This window comes from Epinephelus lanceolatus, chromosome 13 (assembly GCF_041903045.1).
Source record: "Epinephelus lanceolatus isolate andai-2023 chromosome 13, ASM4190304v1, whole genome shotgun sequence".
In the NCBI taxonomy this organism is placed as follows: domain Eukaryota; kingdom Metazoa; phylum Chordata; class Actinopteri; order Perciformes; family Serranidae; genus Epinephelus; species Epinephelus lanceolatus.
This window is the reverse complement of record NC_135746.1, coordinates 20103722-20125929: the sequence shown is the minus strand read 5'-3', so window position 1 is coordinate 20125929 and position 22208 is coordinate 20103722. Positions and strand designations below refer to the sequence as shown.

At 42.4% G+C, this 22208-nt stretch overlaps 1 protein-coding gene across 2 annotated transcripts; it reads right to left on the bottom strand.

Annotated features, from left to right (window-relative positions):
- Positions 1 to 6356: 6356 nt before the first annotated feature.
- Positions 6357 to 22188, bottom strand: smek1 (SMEK homolog 1, suppressor of mek1 (Dictyostelium)). 2 transcript variants are annotated; one of them, XM_033648871.2, is made up of 15 exons: positions 21031 to 22188; positions 20797 to 20852; positions 20602 to 20700; positions 19838 to 20455; positions 18742 to 18819; positions 18525 to 18641; positions 15071 to 15187; positions 14824 to 14955; positions 13336 to 13438; positions 13062 to 13220; positions 12760 to 12929; positions 12298 to 12440; positions 10935 to 11125; positions 9678 to 9889; positions 6357 to 7458 (listed from the first exon to the last, which is right to left on the bottom strand). In XM_033648871.2, the coding sequence occupies exons 1-15, from the start codon at positions 21170 to 21172 to the stop codon at positions 7333 to 7335; spliced, it is 2463 nt and encodes an 820-aa protein (XP_033504762.1). In that variant the 5' UTR covers positions 21173 to 22188; the 3' UTR covers positions 6357 to 7332. The 2 variants fall into 2 exon arrangements, with proteins under 2 accessions (XP_033504762.1, XP_033504763.1); XM_033648872.2 differs by having other exon boundaries at positions 12298 to 12437.
- Positions 22189 to 22208: the final 20 nt, after the last annotated feature.

Sequence of the window (22208 nt, the reverse complement as noted above, 5' to 3'; positions counted from 1 at the left end):
ACCTGAAGCTGTTTTTACACCGCTGTAGTGTAACTGGCAAACTCCAGTCATTTCAGTGAGGGGAAGGCAGCAGAGGGGAGGCGGTTTTGAACATGACAGTAGGGGTATGAAGCGGTTGCCGCTCACTGTTCACTGCGTTGAACTTCTGGCAGTAGGCGCTTGGCTTTGGTCTATCAATTAACAGCACAAAGACAATGAGTTGTCTGAATACCCAGAGTTGCACAACACAATATTAGCAACTTATAAGGCTAGCCAGTGGCGTGAGGAAGTTATGACGGGCCCCAGTGCACACATGTATTGTCTTGACACAAATAGAGACTTGATATTGGACATCAACATACATATTATCCAGCAATCATCATCTTTACATGGCACCAAGCTAGCCTGCACTTCTGTCAGTAAAGTTCAGTGAAGCACCTGCCCGTCATCGCAGCCCTTTACCGTCATGGCATCAGCTAGCCTATCTTTAAGGACGCTTTGCTTTTTCGAAATGTTCTTGCAGGTAGGTGGTTGTCAGGGTGTTTGCTGTGCGGATTAATGTAATGGTTTGGGGGCCACACTTGGCCCATGGGTCACAAGTTGAGTATCACTGCCCTAAATCCTACACACTGGACCTTTAAGAGGAAATCCACTTTGAGAGGACACATAAAGCCTTCTCAATTCAAGACAGTTCAGACAGTCCTGTTTAAAAGTCCTTAGTTAGGCTTGTTATTTAGCATCCAGCATCATTACTTTCAAACCAAGAGATGTGCCTACTAGCAGTCTGGATCACCAGGAGAACTCATGGGCCTATGGTTCTACACAATAAGATTTAGGATATATTAAATATCATGATGCCAGTTGGGGGCCTTCATATGACTGAATTTATGTGTCAGACATGAGTTCAGTAACCCACCTAAAAGGAGAGCTCCTGAAACAGTGTGGTGGACTCTACTTTATCTCACCTCTGCCTTAATGTAATCCAGATGTGACGGATGATGGCTTCTCTCCTCTCTTTCATTCACCACGGACGGATGCTGGATGCTGACCCGGGGCGTCCCGGCCGCCTGGGGGTCAGTGTCGGCCCGCCGCCCTCTCTCCACCTCAGGGACGCCGCTGAGCTGCTGCGTTTTACCGCGGTGATTAATCACACGCAGCGGCGGACGTGCTGTGCTCAACACGGCCAATCAGCTCCAGTAAAGCGGGGGAGCTCCGGCGGACACAGAGAGCACTTTGTGCCGGGGAAACACAGGTCATTGTCTGCCGTGACGCCAGGCCCGGTGGGCAGACATGAGGCCGCACTTTGTGCCGGTGTTTTCACAACCTGGGCTAAAGACCGCATGTGCGCCACATTTCCTATTTCACATCCTGTGACTTGGTTACCAGGATTATATGGGATTAAATAATACATCACTGTTTGTCATTTAAGTGCTACTTAAATCATTTAAAGTCACTTAAACTCAAAAAGATTGCGACCAATTGAATCTAATTGACAGGTAGTTTCTTTCTGGTCTATTGAGTCATTTCTTCCTCCACTTATCTGCTGCAGTTTATCACCACAAGTGGTCTCTACCGCCCCCTAGAGACTATCCTACACACAAATCTGATTGTTGCTACTTAAAGGATGTCTACAGATATAATTTAGTTACATTTAAGACTTTAGACCTTTTTAATACCACCGTATATGAAATTTAAGTAAAATTAAATATGAGTACAAGTTCCAATACAACCTTGTAAAAGTACTCTATTACAAGTAAAAGCCTTAACACCAGGGCCGCTCATGAGGGGGGGAAAGGGGGGAAGCTGTTTGGGGCCATAGACTGTAAAAATAATGGACATAGCCACCATGACGTCGCCCATTGGTTTGTGGACAAGTTTGAAGCCTCGAGTTTGGCATTTTGGCCATCGCCATCTTGGATTTTTGCCACAAGACATGCAAATATTTGGACAAGAGGGTGGAGCTGTGGAGGAGAGAGGGGTGGATCTGACTGCGTGAGCCAGAGGACACTACGCACGGCCATCTACACCAGCAACCTGACTGAACGCTTCACCCGGCTTTGCCGCGCTAAATCGCCGCTTACAACTTTAGAGATGAGTATTAAAGTAATCTTAGTGACATTAACAACTCTTGCTGTGAGGCGACAGTGCTAACCACTATACCACCGTACCCAGGTTGGGGGGTTCAACCCAGGGTGGGGGAGCCCTTCTGTGCAGAGGTTAATTGGTGACTCTAAATTGTCCGTAGGTGTGAATGTGAGTGTGAATGGTTGTCTGTCTCTATGTGTCAGCCCTGTGATAGTCTGGTGACCTGTCCAGGGTGTACCCCGCCTCTCGCCCAGTGTCAGCTGGGATAGGCTCCTATCCGGCCGTAACCCTCAAGAGCATAAGCGGTTACAGAAAATGAATGAATTAACAACTCATAGATGTGTGAATCATGACAACAGCCACAACAGGACATTGGTTTTCTTGAAAGGGGCCACAAGCCAAAAAAGTTAGGAACCACTGGATCAATCATGAACTATTCACTGAGCAGGTCCTCTTCCACAGAGTCCACCATGTTGTTTCTACAGTAGCCCAGAATAGACAAACCAAACACTGGGTGACATTTATTAACACTGCGTACATAAAAAACAAGGCCTGAAAGAGGCGTACACCACTTCCCATAAAAAAAGTTGTGATGTATAAAAACAGACTTGATGGGAGAAACTTTGACCCATGCTTATTAAGATATTGGAGACAGGAAATTGGTGACGCAGATGGTGAGATGTAAATATTTCTTGGCGCGTGCCATTTGTGGCTATTGTTCGTACCTACATTTTTAGCATGGATCCTATGCACTGTTTACGCATTGATCTAAATAGGGCCGTTTGTATTTTTGCATTTACGGCATAGGTCACCATAGTTCTCCGGCGCACTTGGCACACTGGAGAAGTTTCAGTTGGTTGCAATCTGCAGCCTTTAGGTACTGGACATTACAAACTTTGTATACTTTTATCTTTCAAACAGGATGTGGTAAAAATGTACAAAACTAGAAATGTTACTCGCAGACCACAGGAGCAGACTGAGCTCAAGAAAAGCTCAAAAGCTCCAGAACAAGCGAGGAAGTAGACTTTTGAGTTAGGATTGTTTTTGTAAACTGCTGTTTGCAGGGTAAGGCTTTTGCAAAAGAATATAGCTCACTATTTCTTACGCAACATAAAAATCGATTGTCCGTCCTAGGAACACTTTAAACAAGTGACTGCTGCTTAAAACACTCAGAGGTGTCAGGGTAGAGTCTGAAATATTTGGAGGTGTGTGTGTGTGTGTGTGTGTGTGTGTGTGTTGGGGAGGATGGCAGCAGGATAATTTCTAGTTTCAACCTTGCCTCCAATATGCAATTATGGCTGTGTCTGATGAAAACAACACAGCGCAGTATTGTTTGCATCATCACACACTGCTGTATGAGTGTTAGTATCTGCACAGATATATACTGATGTGATCAATCCAGAGACAGTTGATAACTGGCAGCCTGGACGCTCAGGGAGCCGAGCCAATCAAGAGAGCTGTCAAAGAGGCTTTTCATTGGCCCCAGCAGGAAGCTGGACAGCAGTGACACCGATGGGGACTCTTCAGTCTGGCAGACATACAGGCGGGCAGAGCCGGGTGAGCGCCTTGGCACTGGAAGTGGAGCCGGCATTCTGGTGGAGCAGCGGCTGGCACCAGGAGCAGGCTGGCCTCTCCAGTGGCAAAGAGGGAGATCACACACACACTCTGCCACACTCCTGCTGAGGAGCAAACAGAGGCTGGCGGGGAGGGCCGCTCCTGAAAAGCCGCCGTTGTCTGTTGATGGCTTTCATGTGAATGGGAGCCTTAATAGGCGTTGTGTGACGGCTCTCGCCACACGCTGGGCGCCGAGTGATCCTCTTCTGTCGGCTTATTTAATTAATAAGCAACGTTTGAAGGCCACAATGCACTTGGAGGGACAGCACAGTGACTCCTTGGTGGCCTTGATGCTGTTTGTTTTTGAGGCGTGCTCAAACTCCCACTGAGGTGACCACTTAAGCTGGGAGGTGCTGACATCTTTCATAAACTAGATTTACTCCTTTAGTTACAGTACTGAGAGTATGTCGACTCTACCTTTCAGTAATTAGGACCAAAAAAATGTAGGTAAAATTCATCAAACTCAAATGACGAAAACTTTCAACAATGATCTAAATAAAGGGCACACTTGTAAGATAACCTTCACATCACCACAGTCTTGGCCTGGGTCTTAACTGGTTTGGAAAACTTTAAACTTATGGTTAAACAGTCAACCTGAACATTATATTTAAGTTTATAGAAATGCAGCATATGCAGTGCCTTTTCTTGAACACTTTATCCTGATGAAAGTAACACGTCTGCCACTTAAATTCCCCACTGATCAAAAGATGCCCTTCAGTCTTTGCTAAAGCAGCGTAGGAAGACTTGTTATATAATAGTACTGTAAGGAAAACACTGAACCAAAGCTATGGGCAATAGAATCAAATGCTCAGATCATTTTCAGACAGTGTTTACCTGGGCTGTGCAACATGTCACCATCCCAAACACAGTGACTGTACGAATTACTCAACATGACCCGTGAGGATAGGCAACAGCTGGATAATTCTTTTATGGACTTAGGCTGCCACCTGCTGGCTCATGCAGATATCAGCAACTAAAGAAGTAAATGTAAATGTCTGATTTTCACAATATAAAAATAAATCCTGAAAGTCCAATCATGTTTAAGGTGTTCACAGGTATCAGACACTTATAATTATCCTTAAGAGGTCTTAAAAAGCATTAAATTTAAGTGTTGGACAAATTATCCTTTTCTTAAGTGGTTTCATGCAGTGGTATGCTCCATGTAGGAATATGTTTGTTAGGGTTAGGTTCATCTACATTTTGCCAACAGGAAAGTGCAAGTACAAAGTAAAAAGACACACTTTTGGGTCCAGAGGTAGGTTTAAAGATGTGTGACTCTAGAAATTTGGTCTTTTAAACAGAAGAGCCTGACTCCTTCAGAAAAAAAGAACAACAGACTTTTTAAGGACCCGCAGACACACTGGTGTTTGTCTTAGCGCAACAAAACTTGACCACAAAACTTCAACAAAATTAATTTAGTGTTGGATTAGTGTAGTTAAGTGGTCCGATGATATACTGAACAAAAAGTTATACTCAGCACTTTTGTTTTGGCTCCCATTTTTCACAGGTTGAAGTTAAAGATCTGAGATTTCTTTCAGGTACTCAAGAGATACTTCTCAAATTTTGGTCACAAAGTTGTTTAAATCCACGTTTTGAGCACCTCTCTTCTCAAGATAATCCATCCATCCACCTGCCAGGTGTGGCATATTAAGATGCTGATTAAACAGTTTCATTACTACACAGGTGTTCCTTGGGACAGTCACCATTAAAGGTCACTCTAAAAATGTACAGTATGACCACACAACACAATGCCACAGATGTCCCAAAGTTGGCATGCTTACTGCAGTTATGTGCACCAGAGCTGTTGCCTGTGAATTGTGAATTTGGCAGTACATCCAAGAAACCTCTCAACCGCACAAGTCGGTTACGATGACAAGCTGCTGTCTGGTCAAATCACTAGTGAGGACAATGAGCATGCAGATTAACTACTCTTTAGATGGTGCAGAAGATCTTAGGTGTCAGACAATCTGGATGTGGAGGTCCTGAGCTGGTGTGGTTATATGTGGTCCGCAGTTGTGAGGCTGGTTGGATGTTCTGCCAAATTCATGTAACGACATTGGAGACGGCTTATGGTAGTGAAATGAACATCAAGTTCCAGGGTAATGATTCGGTCCTTATATATATATATATATATATATATATATATGTATCTGTGGGATTGTGTTGTGTGATCAAACTGCACATTTTAGAGTGACCTTTGTGACCATCCCAAGGCACACCTGTGGAGGAATGACACTGTTTAATCAGCAACTTGATGGATTACCTTAGAAAAGGAGAAGTGCATACTAACACAGGATTTGAACAAATCTGTGACCACAATTTAAGAGACGTATATCTACTGTGTGCATAAAAAAGTCAGAGACCTTTAACTTAAACCGGTGAAAAATGGGAGCAAAAACACAAGTGTTGCGTATAAATGTTTGTTCAATACAGTCTGTGGAACTCAACGTCACTGTCTGTGCTACAAGTGTAAAGTCAAGCTCTTGCGGTGCCCAGGAGACCCAGACTGATCAATAACAGCACAATGCAGCAAGCAAACACTTGAGTTATAAGGACAAAGGGTGATAGGACATCTTACAGCAAAGATCATTTTAATGGTCCCAAATATTCTGAACAACTAAGTGTACACTCATGTAAAAGGAAAAAAAAAGAAAAGATATGACAAAATTCATCACATCTAGAATTCCACTCAATCTTTAATCAAGACGGGATTACAAATTCTCCAAAAAATCTGCAGTTTCAAAGGGCAAAAAGGGTAAAACTATCTCACCTACTGAGGTCTTTAAAAAACCTGTTCAAGTGTGACTGAAAACGTCCTGAACATTTAAAGGCAGGTCTTTTTTGTTGTCATTTACAAAAAACAGGAGAAAGATTGAGAGACAAATAGAGAACAAAAAGAAAATCATGAAGAAACTGCTGGCTTTTTTTTTTCTCTTCAGAGAAAGAAACATCCGCTGAGGAACGACGACACTGATGACATCATCAAACGACAACAAGGACAGCTCTTTGCCACATGCTGCCTCCCGTCTGGTCCTATTTACTAACTTAAAAAAAAAAAAAAAAAGAAGGGAAGAAAAGCAACAGACAAAGAGAGGGAGAAAGAGCAGAGGAGAAAAAGAAGTAGAAAGAAACAAGGAGGAAGGAGAATTCTGAGGAGGGGGGGGTGGGGGTGCGAGTGGTGGTTCTGGGTCTGAATTGGCCGACCCGTTTGGGCCGCTGTGATGTCCTTCCCTGAGTGGGTGGGGGCGGGGGGCAGTGGGTTATGGTCCGAGCCTGCGAGCTCTCTGGGATTTCAGTCTGTGTGTACATGTGTGTTTGTATGTGGTCTTTTCCTCCAGTTGCTAAATAACCAAACTGTCTCCTACTGTCTGCTGACCATCTACTCAGTGTGATCTTTTCTCCCCCAGCGTTCACGCGTCTGTTCCACGTTTCAGACGGGTCTTCACTCCTGGTTTCCTGATTGGCACTTGTATGAAGTGGGCTAGTCTGAGGAGGCTTCGTATCCTTTCACAGTCTGCTCCTCGTTGGGCCACCCGCTGACAGCGAGGGGTGGCGCTCATTCATTCAATTTGTTTACAAGTTTGATCATTCCTGCGTTGAGTCTATGCGCTGAAACTGTCCGAGCAGAGCACACGCTGAGACAGTGAAGCTTCTTTAGGAGCTCAGTTTGGACTTCTTCGAAGGTGGCAGAGGGTCCTCTTTACTCTCCCCATCCTCCTCCTCTTCCTCCTCCTCCTCCTCGTCATCGTCGGGATAGTCCACCAGTCCCACTAAACCTCCCTGAAGAAGACAGGAGACACACATTAAAAATCCTGACCAATGAATGAGACTTCCTGACAGTTTTATTAATCTTGCTCCTACCCGGTGGGGGTCACGTACATATGCACAGATTATACATTTATCGCAGCCCATCTCAATTTATACACTGTTTTACAGCCACCACAATAGCAACGGAGTAGGCTACGATAGGGCCTATGACATCAGAAGCTAGGTTGTGACAACACACATGCAGCATACTGTCATGCAGGCGTACAGAGAGGGCGCATTACAAGATTTTTGAGGCACTGATCAGGAGTAGTGTTCCCAATTTCCTTTGTATTTAAACAATTCTGGGACCTGCCGTTTATTTTTTGACAGCCCACTCCCACCCGCAACACAGTTAAAACAGCTCACTCCAACAAGATTTTTATTGGGTCCTGCGGGAATGCAATCCCAAAGCACTCCTCTACTACAGGCCACCTGGTAAACCTTGTTTTGGGCTTGCTAGGCTATAGACAAATCTGGGGAGGCACTGCAAGTAAACAAGTCATCATTACTGTGATACCATCTCCCTAGTCTAAACATGTGTTTAAATGCAAGCTGCACTGAAGTGTCCAATGTTACTCTTTCAGCTTTCTGTGACACTGCATTTCACAACAATGTGAAGGAGTTCAGGAAGAACTTGTGCAGTTCTCAGTTGCTCCAACAGTGGTAACAAACTACAATTTCAGGGGAAAAAAAGGAAAAGAAAAACTGCGTAGTTCTAGGGGCTGCGGTGGCTCCACAGAATAAACTATCTCAACTAACTGCGGTGTTAGTGTGAAACATAACATAAGTCACTCTAACTTGGGCAACCTAGTGACCACAAAGTAAACATTTTTGGTCTGCATCACAAAGAAGAACACGCACAATAGTGTCTGGTGTTTTGGTTTAACCAGTGACTCTCAGCTAAACGCATTGTGGTTGTGACAGTAGCTGTTGAAAACACAAACAGGACATTTAGGTGTCCTCATAATTTTCTTTTGCTTTAATCAATTTTCAATACATATTCATCCGTTGTTGTCTACATCAGTAGTTCTCAAACTCTCATTTGAGATATTTTTTCAGCCATGTGCCCTCTGACCGGCACAAACCACTTCTGGTAGGAAAAAATGCCTTTATCAGTGTCTGATTTACTGAAAAATACACTTTAACAAACCAAAAAAACATCCAAATGCTACATTTCAAATGTTTAGAATCCATCACAAAATTCATGGCAAACCAATTCTTTGACATCGTGCAATAACACTAAGCCGACAGTGTAGCTGCATTGAACTGTGTCTTTATAGAAAACACAATTGTGTGAGAAAAAAGGGCTTGGACTTCAATGTGGTTTATTAGCTTAGATTTACAATTTTTTATTGAACTTATTACAGTATAATTATTTTAAGGATTACGTGTGACTGAAGTTTTTTAAATGAACATAAAAAGAAAATCTTAGGCACCCCCTGCTGTACTCAAAAGTACTTAGAGGGGTACCCACATCCCCATTTGACAAACACTGATCTACACTCACCATATTTCAAAGTTACTAAAAGAAACCATGGACGCATTCAGCTGAAAGTCACCAGCTAACTGTCACTATCAGCAGGCAGCACAAAAAACACATAAATGGGTCACCAATTTCGTCTCTACTACCTGCAAATTTAGGAGATGGGTAACTATAATAAACAGTGTTCTTTCGTGCCTTTTCAATCTATCAATTCTGGGAAAAATTTCAACATCCAAAACACCAAACTGTCCCAAATTGTATCAAGGGATTTTGTCTCATCTCTAGACTTGTTAGTGTTGTTTCTTTTCCTAGCTCATCATTCTCATTTCATGTCAACTTTGCTCTTTTTGTATGGTAATGTAAACTTTGTTAAACACTTTTTAAAACTTGACTTGTAAATCACATGGATTTGTTCATGTACTGTTCTTAGTCTCCCTCCCTCCTGTCTAAATAAAGCTAACAAGTACAAAATCTGTACAGTCCAACTGCACGCTGGTGGCGATGACCATTCTTTGTAATCCACAACAAGGATGGTGGGAGTTGTGTGAAAACTGACAGTCTAAGTGTGAAGATTCATAGTTAAAGCTCAATTTTCAACAAATTCTTTTTTACTTTTAGTTTGATGCGGACTAGACATGGTGCAAAATCATTTTCAGCTTTGTTCTTAAACTTTGTCCCACACCTTAATCATTAGCATGCTGACAGGTACCTTTGTGGTTACAGTTGTGGTGGAGGGTGAACTCCGTGCCCCTGAGCCCGGAGAACCTGGCGATCCTGGAGAACCTGGGTTCAATGAGGCAGATGAAGGAGGGCTGGACAGGCTGGTCTTAGTGGAGCCGGAGAAGGAGAGCTTGAAGCTGGGGTTCTGCCTGCCTGATAGGCTCGACTTCCCCAGGACTTCTTTGTCTTCTGTGTCTTTCACTGAGGAGAGGTGGATAAGAAATGGTCATTCTCCCCCAATTTCAGTGTTTATACCATTATATAGGTGAACAAACTTTATCTTCTATAACCACAACATGCTTTAACAAAGAAACATTTCCCTTATTATAGAAATATACTGTGGGTTTCACCCAAAAAGTGATTGTTCCACTAATCACTATTTTGAACAGACCCAACCTGTATGTTAAACAACAGCAGCTACAGTTTTCCGCAATGAATCTCTAAAATGCAGACTAACAACTTTAAGTGCCTGGACTTATGTAGGTAAACAGGGCAGGTAGATTTACTGATCAGCAAAATGTAATGACAATATGCACTGAACATTTATCATGAATGCATGAAACACAGCGCTAAAACTGTGATGTTTCACAAAGTATCTGGTATATAAAATGTAAAAAGTTAATCTAACAAAATGGCATTTAGACTAATTGCAGATTTCAACAAAATCTGCCAGCAACCTGGCACATTGAGGCAATTTAATGACGTTGTTATGGTTACAAATCTGCTTTTTTGCCTGTGAAATGTACCCAGTTTGATTTTATATAACTTTGGCTTTATTCACATCCTCATTACTTTGTTTGGTTTCCCTCGCCAGGGAATGCAAAAGTACAAGGGTTTTCCCGATAGCAACTCCTCCTCAGTCGTTCTCTAGAGGCTCCGTGCAGAATATACGGCCACAACCCTCCATTGAATTGCAAAAAAAAGCAACTGAGTGAAGGATCTCACATTGAGTCATTTTGAAAGGGGAGACTTTTATACATACTTCCTTTAAAAAATGGTGTGAAGTTTCAATTATAGTAATAAAATTTAATTTTAATTCCTTGAAGTTTAATTCTGACTGGTAGTAATAATAATTCTGCAATATTGTGATCCCTGAAACCATGATATTTTGAGATGGTTATCGTAAACCTTACATCGTTGCAACCCTACTCCACCCGTATATAACCATCATAAAAGTGCATATCATTTCTTCCAAACTGCACACTTTCACCCAAAAGTGTGGAAAACCCTGTGTTTCCGTACTTACATTTCTTTCTCTCCATGAACTTGCTTATTGGTTCCATGAGGTCTTCCTCACTCTTCATCTTGTCAGAGGGAGAAACCACAGCCTTGCCATCCTCGAGGTCATCCTCATCGGTGTTGAACCACATCTCCTCTTCATCCTCCAGCGTGCGTGCGTCACGACGGAAGCGGTGGTTCCTCAGGATGGAACGCATGCTGGAGAGGATTATGCACCACTTAGTCGTCAAAAACCAAAATATACATACTTTCATATATAACGTCTGTTTCTTCAACTAGCTTTCCCCCGAAAGAGCATTCTGCTCTTAATGGGGGTGACAACTCTTAACTCATATTGCTTCATTTGGTAATGTCCAATTAATTCTGTGAGCAAGTCTCAGGAAGCAAATATGACCACTGGGGCCATCTGTTAGCTCTACATTTAGCAATTTTTATGAACAATCATCTGGCACAGTGCTTTCATTTTAAGGTGCAGTTTCTGGCTGTAGAGTGAGTGACTAACTGACAGCTACTTGACAGAGACAGCAAACTAGCTTGATGACATGGCTGACCACAAGTTTGACACTGAATGTGGACCTTGATCTAATGGCTATGGAGAAATCTAGACCCCGTGGCTGGATCAGTTGGGAACTACTGTTATTAGACAGTTTAAAGGAGGAGTTACTTCGAAGAGTACATGTTATCTACACACATGTATGGACAAACCATTCATTCAGTCTGCTCTCACTGTTGTCTTACATGACGTGACTAAACAGAGGTTTGATATAGTGCAGCAGTTTGTGTTTCAACTGTAAACCACAAGCATATGAAGGGTTAAAACTCTTGCTCTGGTATGACAAAGGGCGACACAATAAGCATGAACTGCTCCTGAGTGACTGCAGTGTGCAGTAGTTAATTAACAACACACACAAAAAAAAAAAATCACAGGAAATCACAGTAAAGTTTTAAAAAAGGAAACACCTGTTGGTGTTGGCAAGTATGCTGAGTTTAAGTTGCAGCAAAATAAATGACGTGCTCTGCGCAGTTTCACTTTCTGATTTGACTGTCTGTCCTTTAGTCAGAGTCAGAGATAGTGGTACATTGTGCAATCTCAGCAAGTCACAACAGTCACTGTAGCACAAACAGGTGATAAAAAACTATATAAAAAAAAAAAGGCACTGGCAGAAAACACCTGACTCCAAAAAGCACATAATGCACACAATAAACAATATATTGCTTATTTTAACAGCTTATCAGTGCGAGTTATCTGACTGTAATGTCACACTGACATTGTTCTCCTGATTTAGTGTGAGACACACTCACAGGCAAAGGATTGCATCACTCATTTAATAGTTGTAGTAGCAGTAGTAATGCAGTCTTGCTTTTCTCACCTATCCAGTTTGGGGTTGTCTTGCCTCTCTCGCTGCTGCTCATACCGCAGCTTCAGGCCCTTGAACGTCTGAACGTAGTCGACATCCTCCAGAGCTTTCCAGTAGTTTTCTACTATATGAGCTGTGAGAGACTTCACGTCCTCCTAGGGGCAATGGGAGGAGAGAGAAAGAGGAAAGTACAGAAAGAGTAGTAGGGGACAATGAGGGAAAGAGTTTGGAAAGGTGGGATGAGTAGTTGAGGGTTTGGGACAGAGGCAGAGCAGAGGAGGAGTGTGAAGAAAATGACCGGAGAGAGAAACAGAGAGGAGAGAACACACCAAACGAGTTAAAATTGAACTGATGAAATGTTGTATGTGCAAGTTTTCACTTCAAATTTGATCCAGAAACTGAAACCTTTCACATCAACTCATAATTTCTAAGCAGTGTAGACATGATCAGATGAATATCAAAATAAATACTCACCACACGGACATACTCGAACATCTCAATGATGGCTGAGTTCATGAGATTGTAGCGTGAGCCGTTGTTGAGGAAGGCCTTGATGACAGGCTCGAAGAGAAAGTTTCTCATGATGTAGCGATTGTAGAATTCATCCTTCAGACCGATGATCCTCCGCATGAAGCGCAGGGCACCTGGGCACAGACAGATAAACATGAATTCTGTGCTCAAAAAATAATTCATATTCAAACTTGGCTTAAGTTTCATGTTGCAAAGTGTCAAGAGTTGGCAGGCACTAGGAATTTAAGTGATTGTATGTCACTCACATAGTGCCAGGAAGGCGTGCTGAGAGGCAGTGAGCACCAGTACCCTCCTGAGAATGTCCTTGTTGATGATGTAGTTCTTTATGTGATAGGTGTGGTGCTCAACGCAGAATGTCAGCAGCTCCAGGATCAAGGCCAGCAACTGGGATGTTTGGAAATCATCTAGGTAGAAGTAGTAAGGTGTTAAGTGACATAAAATACTCATGGCATTGATCTCACAGTTTTATTTTCAAAACCAACACACATGTACACACACACACTCGCAGGTGTGCAATACCTTTGCTAGGTTTTTCCTCTGTGGTGTTGGCCAGTAGTGGAGCTGAGAGGACGTGCATACAGTGCTTGTAGAAGAAGCTCAGGAACTCTGTCTTCTCTGTTTTCTGGAAGGAGAAAAAACACAGAGTATATTTTTTTTTACTGAGTAACACAACTTTGATATACTACGATGACATGTTTTACAATGTGCTACCCTTTAAAACAACGGTAAGCTCTGGCCCAACCTGCCACCAACTTTTTCAGTGACTGGAGAGTAACTTCTCAGTAACACTAGGAGGAAAATCCAGCTATCCAGTACAGACATTTCATTTTTTCTGCTATAACTATTGTATCTGTGCTCTGTTCTAACAGCTTATATCCACATATGGATCACGTTTTTGGGTTTTGCATGTACAGAAATGAATGAGGTACTTCCATATTAAGAACACCACCTCTCTTTGCTCCCTTAAAATAACCTCAACATTGCAGTGCTGCCTAATGGCTCTTTAATGCTCAACATAAGACACATATACGGACACGGACGGAGCCTTCTGTTCATAGTCTACAGGTTTTCTGTAAGCTTATGGATATGGATAAAACAGAGTAATACCACCGGCAATCGTGGGGGCAGTGTAGCATATTTCAAGGGAGATATGACTGTAGGACACGACGTAGACAAAAAAACGGCAGGACAGACTGAAACAGAATCATAGTGAATGGTAAATGGACTGCACTTTAACTCTACATGTCACATTCACCCATTCACACACATACACAGTCACACATTGGTGGCCGAGGCTTCCATACACGGTGCCACCTGCTACTCAGTATCCATTCACACGCACTCACCACTCATACGCTGATTGAACAGCCATTGGGAGCAATTTGGGGTTCAGTATCTTGCCCGAGGATACGTCAACATGCGGACTGTAGGAGCTGAGAATTGGTCCGCCAATCTTGCCATTAGTGGACAACTCGCTCTACCTCTTTTTACTAAGACCACAGTCATAGTGAAAAGAGGTCTCCATCCATGTGTTGCGATGCATTTAATGGTCACACAGTCCACCGCCTTCTATAATGCTGCCTCCTTTAAAATCACGACGTCCTGCACTGTTGCATGTTTGTTGTTGTCAGAAACCGCCACCGTTTCATGCCATCTTTTTGCTTTATCTATGCCACCATAAGGACACATGGAGGTATGTGGGTCAGGTTTGTAATGGATGTATCTGTTTTCATAAATAAAGGGAGTAGTAATGAGCCTAAAGGTGGCTAAAGAGTGGTGAACTCAGTCTGTATTGTTACTCTTGCATCTTTTATAAGGAAACTGAAGGACAATGAAGGTGTTTTTCTTTGATTCAGTTTGACTTAACTGATTTGAGCAAGGAATGCCTCTACTCCTCACAACAGCAACATTCAAAATTACCACTCAACAAGCTTGATCTACGTATCTAGTGACATCAAGTTTTTGTCAATACAAACTGTCATGTTTAGGAGTAGCACACAAACTCACATTTGCAGTAGCCAGCATGTTCTCAGGGTCCACCAGAGTCCGTAGCAGGCCCATCAGCTGCACCGCTCCACCTAGCTCTGGGTCTGTATCACAGATCATGTGTTCTATGATCAGGTTGATCAGGAGGATGTCCTGGGAGGCCAATGGATAATCATTAGGAACACAATACTTGTTTATATCTTCCCGAGTAGTGAAATGAAGAGTATTGTTCTGTGATATTTCTGATTGACTTTGCTCATATACTTACATCATCATTCTGCTGAGACTCCTGCATGACGAACTCTCGTACCATGGAGGGGTTGTACTCCACCAGATAAGAGAAGATATCTGTGGCTGCCCCACGCACCTGAACGTCATCCATTCCCTGTTTCATGGGCATAAATTAGATTTGTCAGTGGAATAACAATTTCCTCTTAAGGATCAATAAACTCAAATACAGCTTAAATACAACATGAAAACAAATGGACCCCCAACTGCATTTAAATTCACCTACACTGACTAGTTTTCCTTTCTTCCTGGTTTACTCATAAAGGTGTGTGTGCTGACAGACGGAACGGAGGAGGCGACGATCACTCTCACAAATGTCTGTATGTGTCAGAGAGTACATATGCTACATGTGACATAAGGACAATCATATGTCACATGTAACACATGTTCCTCTACATATGAGCATGTGTTTGTGATCGGCCTACTGCTTGATGCTTTAATCTACTTTAATTGTTCAGACATTTTTTCCTCCCAAGTGCTAGTGTTGTGCATTCCAAGGTTAAACTCTTCACAAAACCGAATAAAAACAGACAGTGGTTCGCACTGGAAGGTACAAAAACAAGACCATAACGGACTGCATGCTCAGTGGCTGGCTAGGAGCAGAAAAACCTGCTAGTTCATTCTGTCTAAGAACAAAGTCTGTCCTCTTGTAACAGATCCATTATTCTTTCTCAGTTTTCTGCAGTCACTGGTGTGTTGGTAAAGTTACTGCTCCAACCATCAACAAAAAAAATCTGGTGACTGGAAATGTGAAAACAAAAACTGTTCACTTGAACATGACAGAGAAGGAGGTGTGAGGGCAAGTTTCTGAGTAAACACGCTAACCATAACAGTTGCGAGGAACTTGTATCGTTTGGGTGTTCTGATAAATTGTTGGCTTGTGTTTTGAGAGGTCCTAAACTCAGCTCTTTGAGTCAAAACTGAATCAGCTGTAAATCAAGTCAGCCCTCTGTGTGTTCACCAGGTGACACAAACTGTCCACGTGACAAATCAGAGAGATCTCTACTGATCCATGACCTGATCGCCGTACTAATTAGTAAATCACCCTTGAATTAATTAAAAAAATACATGAGCATTCCCTTCTTTGAGGATGTGAACTCCCTATCGCCACATACACGCTACCACTACACACACCACAGTCTATTTATAGACACTTTTACAGCCGAGGTCATCAAAAATATGTGCGTGCATATTGGCAACGTAAACAGCATTTTGCATCAGCCATCCAGGCATGTTAGCAAGCTTTAAACATTAAATTAAAAGTGTTATGAGTATTCAAAGTCTCTGCTTGTTGCATGTTCGACTCTCAGAATCAGTATTCAAACAGCGGACACACGTTATACAGAATTTGGACTTGATCACAACCATTTCAGAGCAACAGCGTGTGGTGTTTAACAAATGATCAAATTAACTGGTGACTCAGTCAAATGCATTATTGCTGCTCATAGCACTGGCAGCTGTTGAAAACATGAACAGAACATGTAGCTGTCCTTGTAAAAACCTTCAATTTTACCTTAAAATCATTCTAAATAAATACGCATCTGTGTATATTATCTACACCAACCATTTGCGCAAGTTACAACAAGCAACCACAGATGCATTTGGCTGAAAGTCACCAGTTAACAGAGAGATGCATTAGATCAAAACACCGGCGTCTACGGCTGCAAGTTATAAAACAAGTTGACTACCACTGGACGGAGGACACAATCAAAAATTCTCACCTTACGGTAAAACAGAAGCAGAATTCTTGGTTACATAATTATATCATCGAGCTCTGAACTATGCCAGTTTGCAAACCAATAATGTAGGTAATGTTACAAGGCTGCGTTAGGACGTAGATTCCTGGTTTAACTATAATCCAAGCCTCATACATAATGATCTTGTGTCCTGTCTTTTGCTAGGCCGTATCCGTAGCCGTATGCATCTAGTGACTTCTATTATGCTTGGTTTCTCCAACGAATACGTGTATTTGGCCACTGAATACTGTCATTATCTGGTCACTTGCTCATGTCTTCTACTCACTCAATGATAGCAAACGGATCTGGAAGTTGTTCATCATTTGTCAAAGTCCCTTGCATAGCTTGACAAGCTATTGCACTCTGCCATACTTTTATTGCCAAACTGCATGCACACACTTACGTCTGTCATCGTTTAAAAAACGGTAAGAGGGTCCATAATTCTTTTTCTTTTGCATCTGTAGAGCTTGGGATTTCTGCAATATCTACATTCTGGTCAGATTTATAAGCACACATAACTGATCAGGAATGTGACCTTGCCACCTCTAAATGTACACATCTGAAACAGGATTGCAGTGTGGCCAAGAGCCGACTTCAGATAGTACTCTCTGGACAGGTAATACAACCAGATATTATTAAATGCACCAATTCAATAAACATCCAAGACGACTTGGGGGGGGGGGGGGGGGGGGGGGGGAGATCAGCTTTGACAAAACTCAAAACCAGTAGATGCTCCTTTCTACGCTTTCATCTTCAGACTATATAATAACATGACAACCTGCAGCAACAGCCCTGATTGTTTTGTGTGTATGTGTGCTGAACTATGTATATTCAATGTCTGGCAAGCCTCAAGGTTCAGACAAAACTAATATTTGGTTTGTTTAATTGCACTACGAGTTAATTTGCTTGTTCATAAAAAATGCGGTGTCATGGTCATAATGAGAAGTACTTAAATAACCTTAAACTTGAGACTAACACTCTACACTCTTTTTGTCATTCATTTCAAACAAGAGCTGCACACAAAAAAACACAAATCATAAAACTGGCTCCTCAGTTACAACATAATGTAACTTAATACCACAGTTACAGTCAACAAGGTGTTATTATGGTGTGCGCAATCCCTGGTAACCAAACTGCATTGTGTGGAATAGATGCACAGTTGTAACAACATACTGTCAATACACTAATATCATCTTCAGGGTTCCCACACATTTTCATGGACAAAATTTTAAAACTTAACCATGACTTTTAAAGGACCCATAATATTTTTTTTTCTTGCCCTATTTGCCCAGCATTTTTCAAACATCAGATTCAAACAGAATTTCCGCTCACTGGCATACATGAAGGGAGAGGTGGAAGACAGGGTGAAAATAAAGAAACATACGTGACGGTTAACAAATATCACACAGACACATATTAGAGCTACATTACGTCAACAGCTTCAGACAATAAATTGACTGTAACAATTTCATTATGCACAACTAATTTCCATGACTTTTCCAAAACTTCCAATGATTTTTTAGTAATTCCATGACCGTGGGAACCCTGTGTTTTGCTTCATATCTTTCTGCTAGTGGGAAGTCACTTCAATCAATTTTTAATTTAGGGCTATACTGAATAATTTGAAGCTATAAAACTGTCTGCATAAACTTGCCCTATGGACTTGATTCAGATTTATGTTGAGGTTGCTGCACTCACCAGTATGACCTCTAGTGCAGGTAGAATGCCCATGTTTGACAATGTCTTGAAGAAGGCGTCTCTGTTTTGAGGTTGTAACGTTTGTGAGAATGCACAGAATTCTTTTAGGAAGTTCACCTATAAAGAAGAAACAAAGAAGGGCTCAATGAAACAAGGGACAAGGAGAAAAATGAGGGCAATATTTGATAAATAATCTCTGATAAAAGGTCTAGCATACCAGTTCGTGTCTTTTGTCATCGTCTGTGGCCTCGTCTGTTAGCTGTGCAAAGAGGTCTGTCAGGAACTTCTCATCGTCCTGACGTCAAGAAGGAGGGGAGATGAAAGGGTGTGAGTATCAAAGAGAGGGTGAACAAGTAAGGATATGGAAAAATCACACTTGACCCAGATTATCCAGGGCCGATTGTGCACTCCACTTTATCTATCATAGCAAAGTTGTTGTTAGTTTGCAATGGTGTGAGTCAGATACAAATAAACAGGAAACAAACATGACAACCATCGTATTTACCAGTGACTGATTTTGAAGTTATCATATGACAATGTTTTTATTCCTTTGTCAGCACAATTTTATTCTAAATCTAACAATTGCAGATTGCACTAAAAAATCTATGGCATGCAAAAACGTCTTCAAAAACTAACACATAAAATTTTGGTGGATTCTCCTGAAGGGTTACTTACATAAGATTGTTTAAACCAACAGCTCGGTTCTGTTTAATTAAATCTGCAATCCAGTATATAAAGTGCTTGTTTAGATAAATAAAACACTGTTCATATGTAAAAACTGTCTCAGGGTAAGTGAGGAAGGAAAGGCCCATATCAGTAGTGTTTGACTCCAGAACTCCACATATCACAGTGTACCACAGTCAACAGCGGGCCAGTTTCAGTTTTCCTCTACCGCAGCATAACTGATTTACACAACACTTCCCCATCTCTATGGAGACAGCCATACATAAACACTGCTGAGTTGACACAGTACAAAAACACAAAGGTCACATGACCATAAAAGACTAGCAGACAAACTCAGACTGGGTAAAGCACAATCAGCCAAAATAAAACCTTTGTACTATCCTACAATTACTGTAATTTCCAGTCCTCACTGCATAAACACTATTTTTAAAAGTATTCTCTTATGTGTGCCTTTTGAAGCTATGGCAGGACTGTGTTTCTAATCCTTGTACAACATATACATTTTTATCTTTTGCTTCTGGCAAGAGAAAACCTTTTTAAAATGAAAAGGTGGTGTACACACGTAATTTGAAAACAATAAAGAATACCTTTCACCAGCAGACCTTTAAATACATGTCTGCCTTTCTCACCTGAAGCATGCCCACAATCTCCACCTTGTTGAAGAAGATGAAGGAGTGCAGGGTGGACAGCATGTTTTCCTCAAAAACAGAGGGCGTGGGCAGCACCATGTCCTGAATATACTGCACCCGATACGTCTGGTGTATTTTCTGACGCAGTTCAGGATCAGAGATGGGGATCACTTCCTTAAAGCGGGCTGTCTTTGTTAGAAACTCCCGATGCCGCCGTGGCTGCGGGAGTGCTGGATCAAACTCCAAACAACCAATGACGTCCATTATGCACTCCTCGGAGAACATAACCTCAAAGAGTGCAGTACGATTGAGCAGGAAGATGCCTTTAATTATTTCATACAGGTGGTGCAGTCCCTCTCTGTTCTCCAAATCCTCACACACACGGAAGAGTTCCAGGAGTTTGCGAATGTAGCCCTCATTCTCCACAGCCAGTGCCAGTTTCTCACGCCGCAGAGGAGACGGGAGTGAGGAGGCCACCAGCTCAGCCAGGTCTTCCAAGCGGTTCAGTTCACATGGCGGTAACTCCAGACCTGGCGACGACATGTCGTCAAAGCGTTCCTCCTCGGACTCGTCCACCACATCCTGGGTAATGTCCACAGACGGGTCCTTTCCCTGCACCTAAACAACGACACAAACATATGATTGATGAAGGATGTGACTAGCTACAGAAACTACAGCCAGGAAGACCCAAACACACTCAACATCAAACGCGTATACAGATGGAACAGACAAACACACACCCACACACAGAAAAGTGCAGCTACCTGGCATATTTTCTCCCAGATTTCATCACAGCCAGCCTTCTCCTGGAAGCTGAGTGCCAGATCATAATTTTCAGCCTCGGACCATACTATCAATGTGTCCTTTCCAAAAGAAAAACAAAGCCAACTTACAATCAGCACAGAGAAATTAAAATAAATACATATTCAAGAGTGTAGTGCACCATGCTATGTACTGACCTGTTGTTTCTGGTAGGCTGTGTTTGGGTTGATTTTGGACTCCAACAGTAGGGAACCTGTCAGGAAACGAGGTCCATAAGTGGCTGTCATGCTACACACAAGCAATGGTTACATACACAAATAAGTGTGTGTGAGGTATTGTTTACATATAGTAATACCTGAGCACCTACAATACACTGCAAGTCATCTCTAAGTTGGTATATGTCATTCCTCCTGCCTTAGGTGGTTACTCACCATCACTCTCTGCCCGCACTAGTAGAGACGTGCCTTTCAAACGGTCCACATAGCCTGAGGAGACGTGTCCGGTCCCACGGTCATCCCACTGTCTGTCCTCATTGAGGGTATAGACTTTGACTCGTCGACGAGTGTCCGTCATCCTGGCAGGTAGTTGTAACCAGTTCCCCCTTCCGGACCTTCTTGGCTTTTACAGGACTTCACCTAGTAACGCCACAACTTCAGTTCACTTTTATTCTCCACCTGATCACTTCTACAATGCAGCACTAACTTATCTAGTGTCAGGGGTCAACCAGGCTAACACGTCTTTGAAGGAGCTTAAAAGCGGAACACCTGGACGGGTACCCAGGAAGATTCCCCTTATCGATTATGCAGTTACAACTACAATATCTGAGTTTTTTAACAAGCTGCCTCAAAACTTATCTCGCCAGTGTTGTAGGCAAAGCGCCACACAAAATCAGCTTACAGACCATTGTAGCAAGCTAACAATTTACAGTGCGGAGGGCAATGACTTTAGCTAACGTGTTAATCGACAAAACAAGGGCTGACAATACATTGGGAAGCCCCAGCATACAACTGAGAGAGGAGTATTCAGAATAAGCATCAATGTTACGATCTCTGCCCCTCAAAACAATCTGCCTGCTTATTAGTACAGTTTGTACGCTTGCGGGCAACGTTAGCCAGTTGCGTTAGCTAGAAAACCTAACGAGTTAACTCGCTAGCTAGTACGCTAACTGCCTACGCTCCACATATTCAGTGTTAAAGTCGTTGAAGAGAAATGACCAGAGCTGTGCACCGATAACATTATTTCAAACGTGCGGACCGCAGACACCGTGTTTACCCCGGACCAATGTTTCCAATGGTATCTCAATAATACGACAGCTAGCTAGCGTTAGCTGCTATTTCTTCCCCAAGTGTTCCGCCATGTTCTGGCTCGGGGCCGCGGAGAGACCACTCTCTCCTTACTGGTATTCATGCATCCCAAAAATTATGCAAACCAACAAACTGCAGTCGTGTAGTTACTCCAAGGTTACGCTTTACATTATAGTGCTATTTGCCATTCATTCCCGACGTCTTGCTCAGATAATTGCTAACTGTCCCCCCGTGAGTATTCAGCCATCTTGGGTCCCTTCAGAGTCAGTACGGGGTTTCCAGCACAGCAACAACAGGGCAGCCCG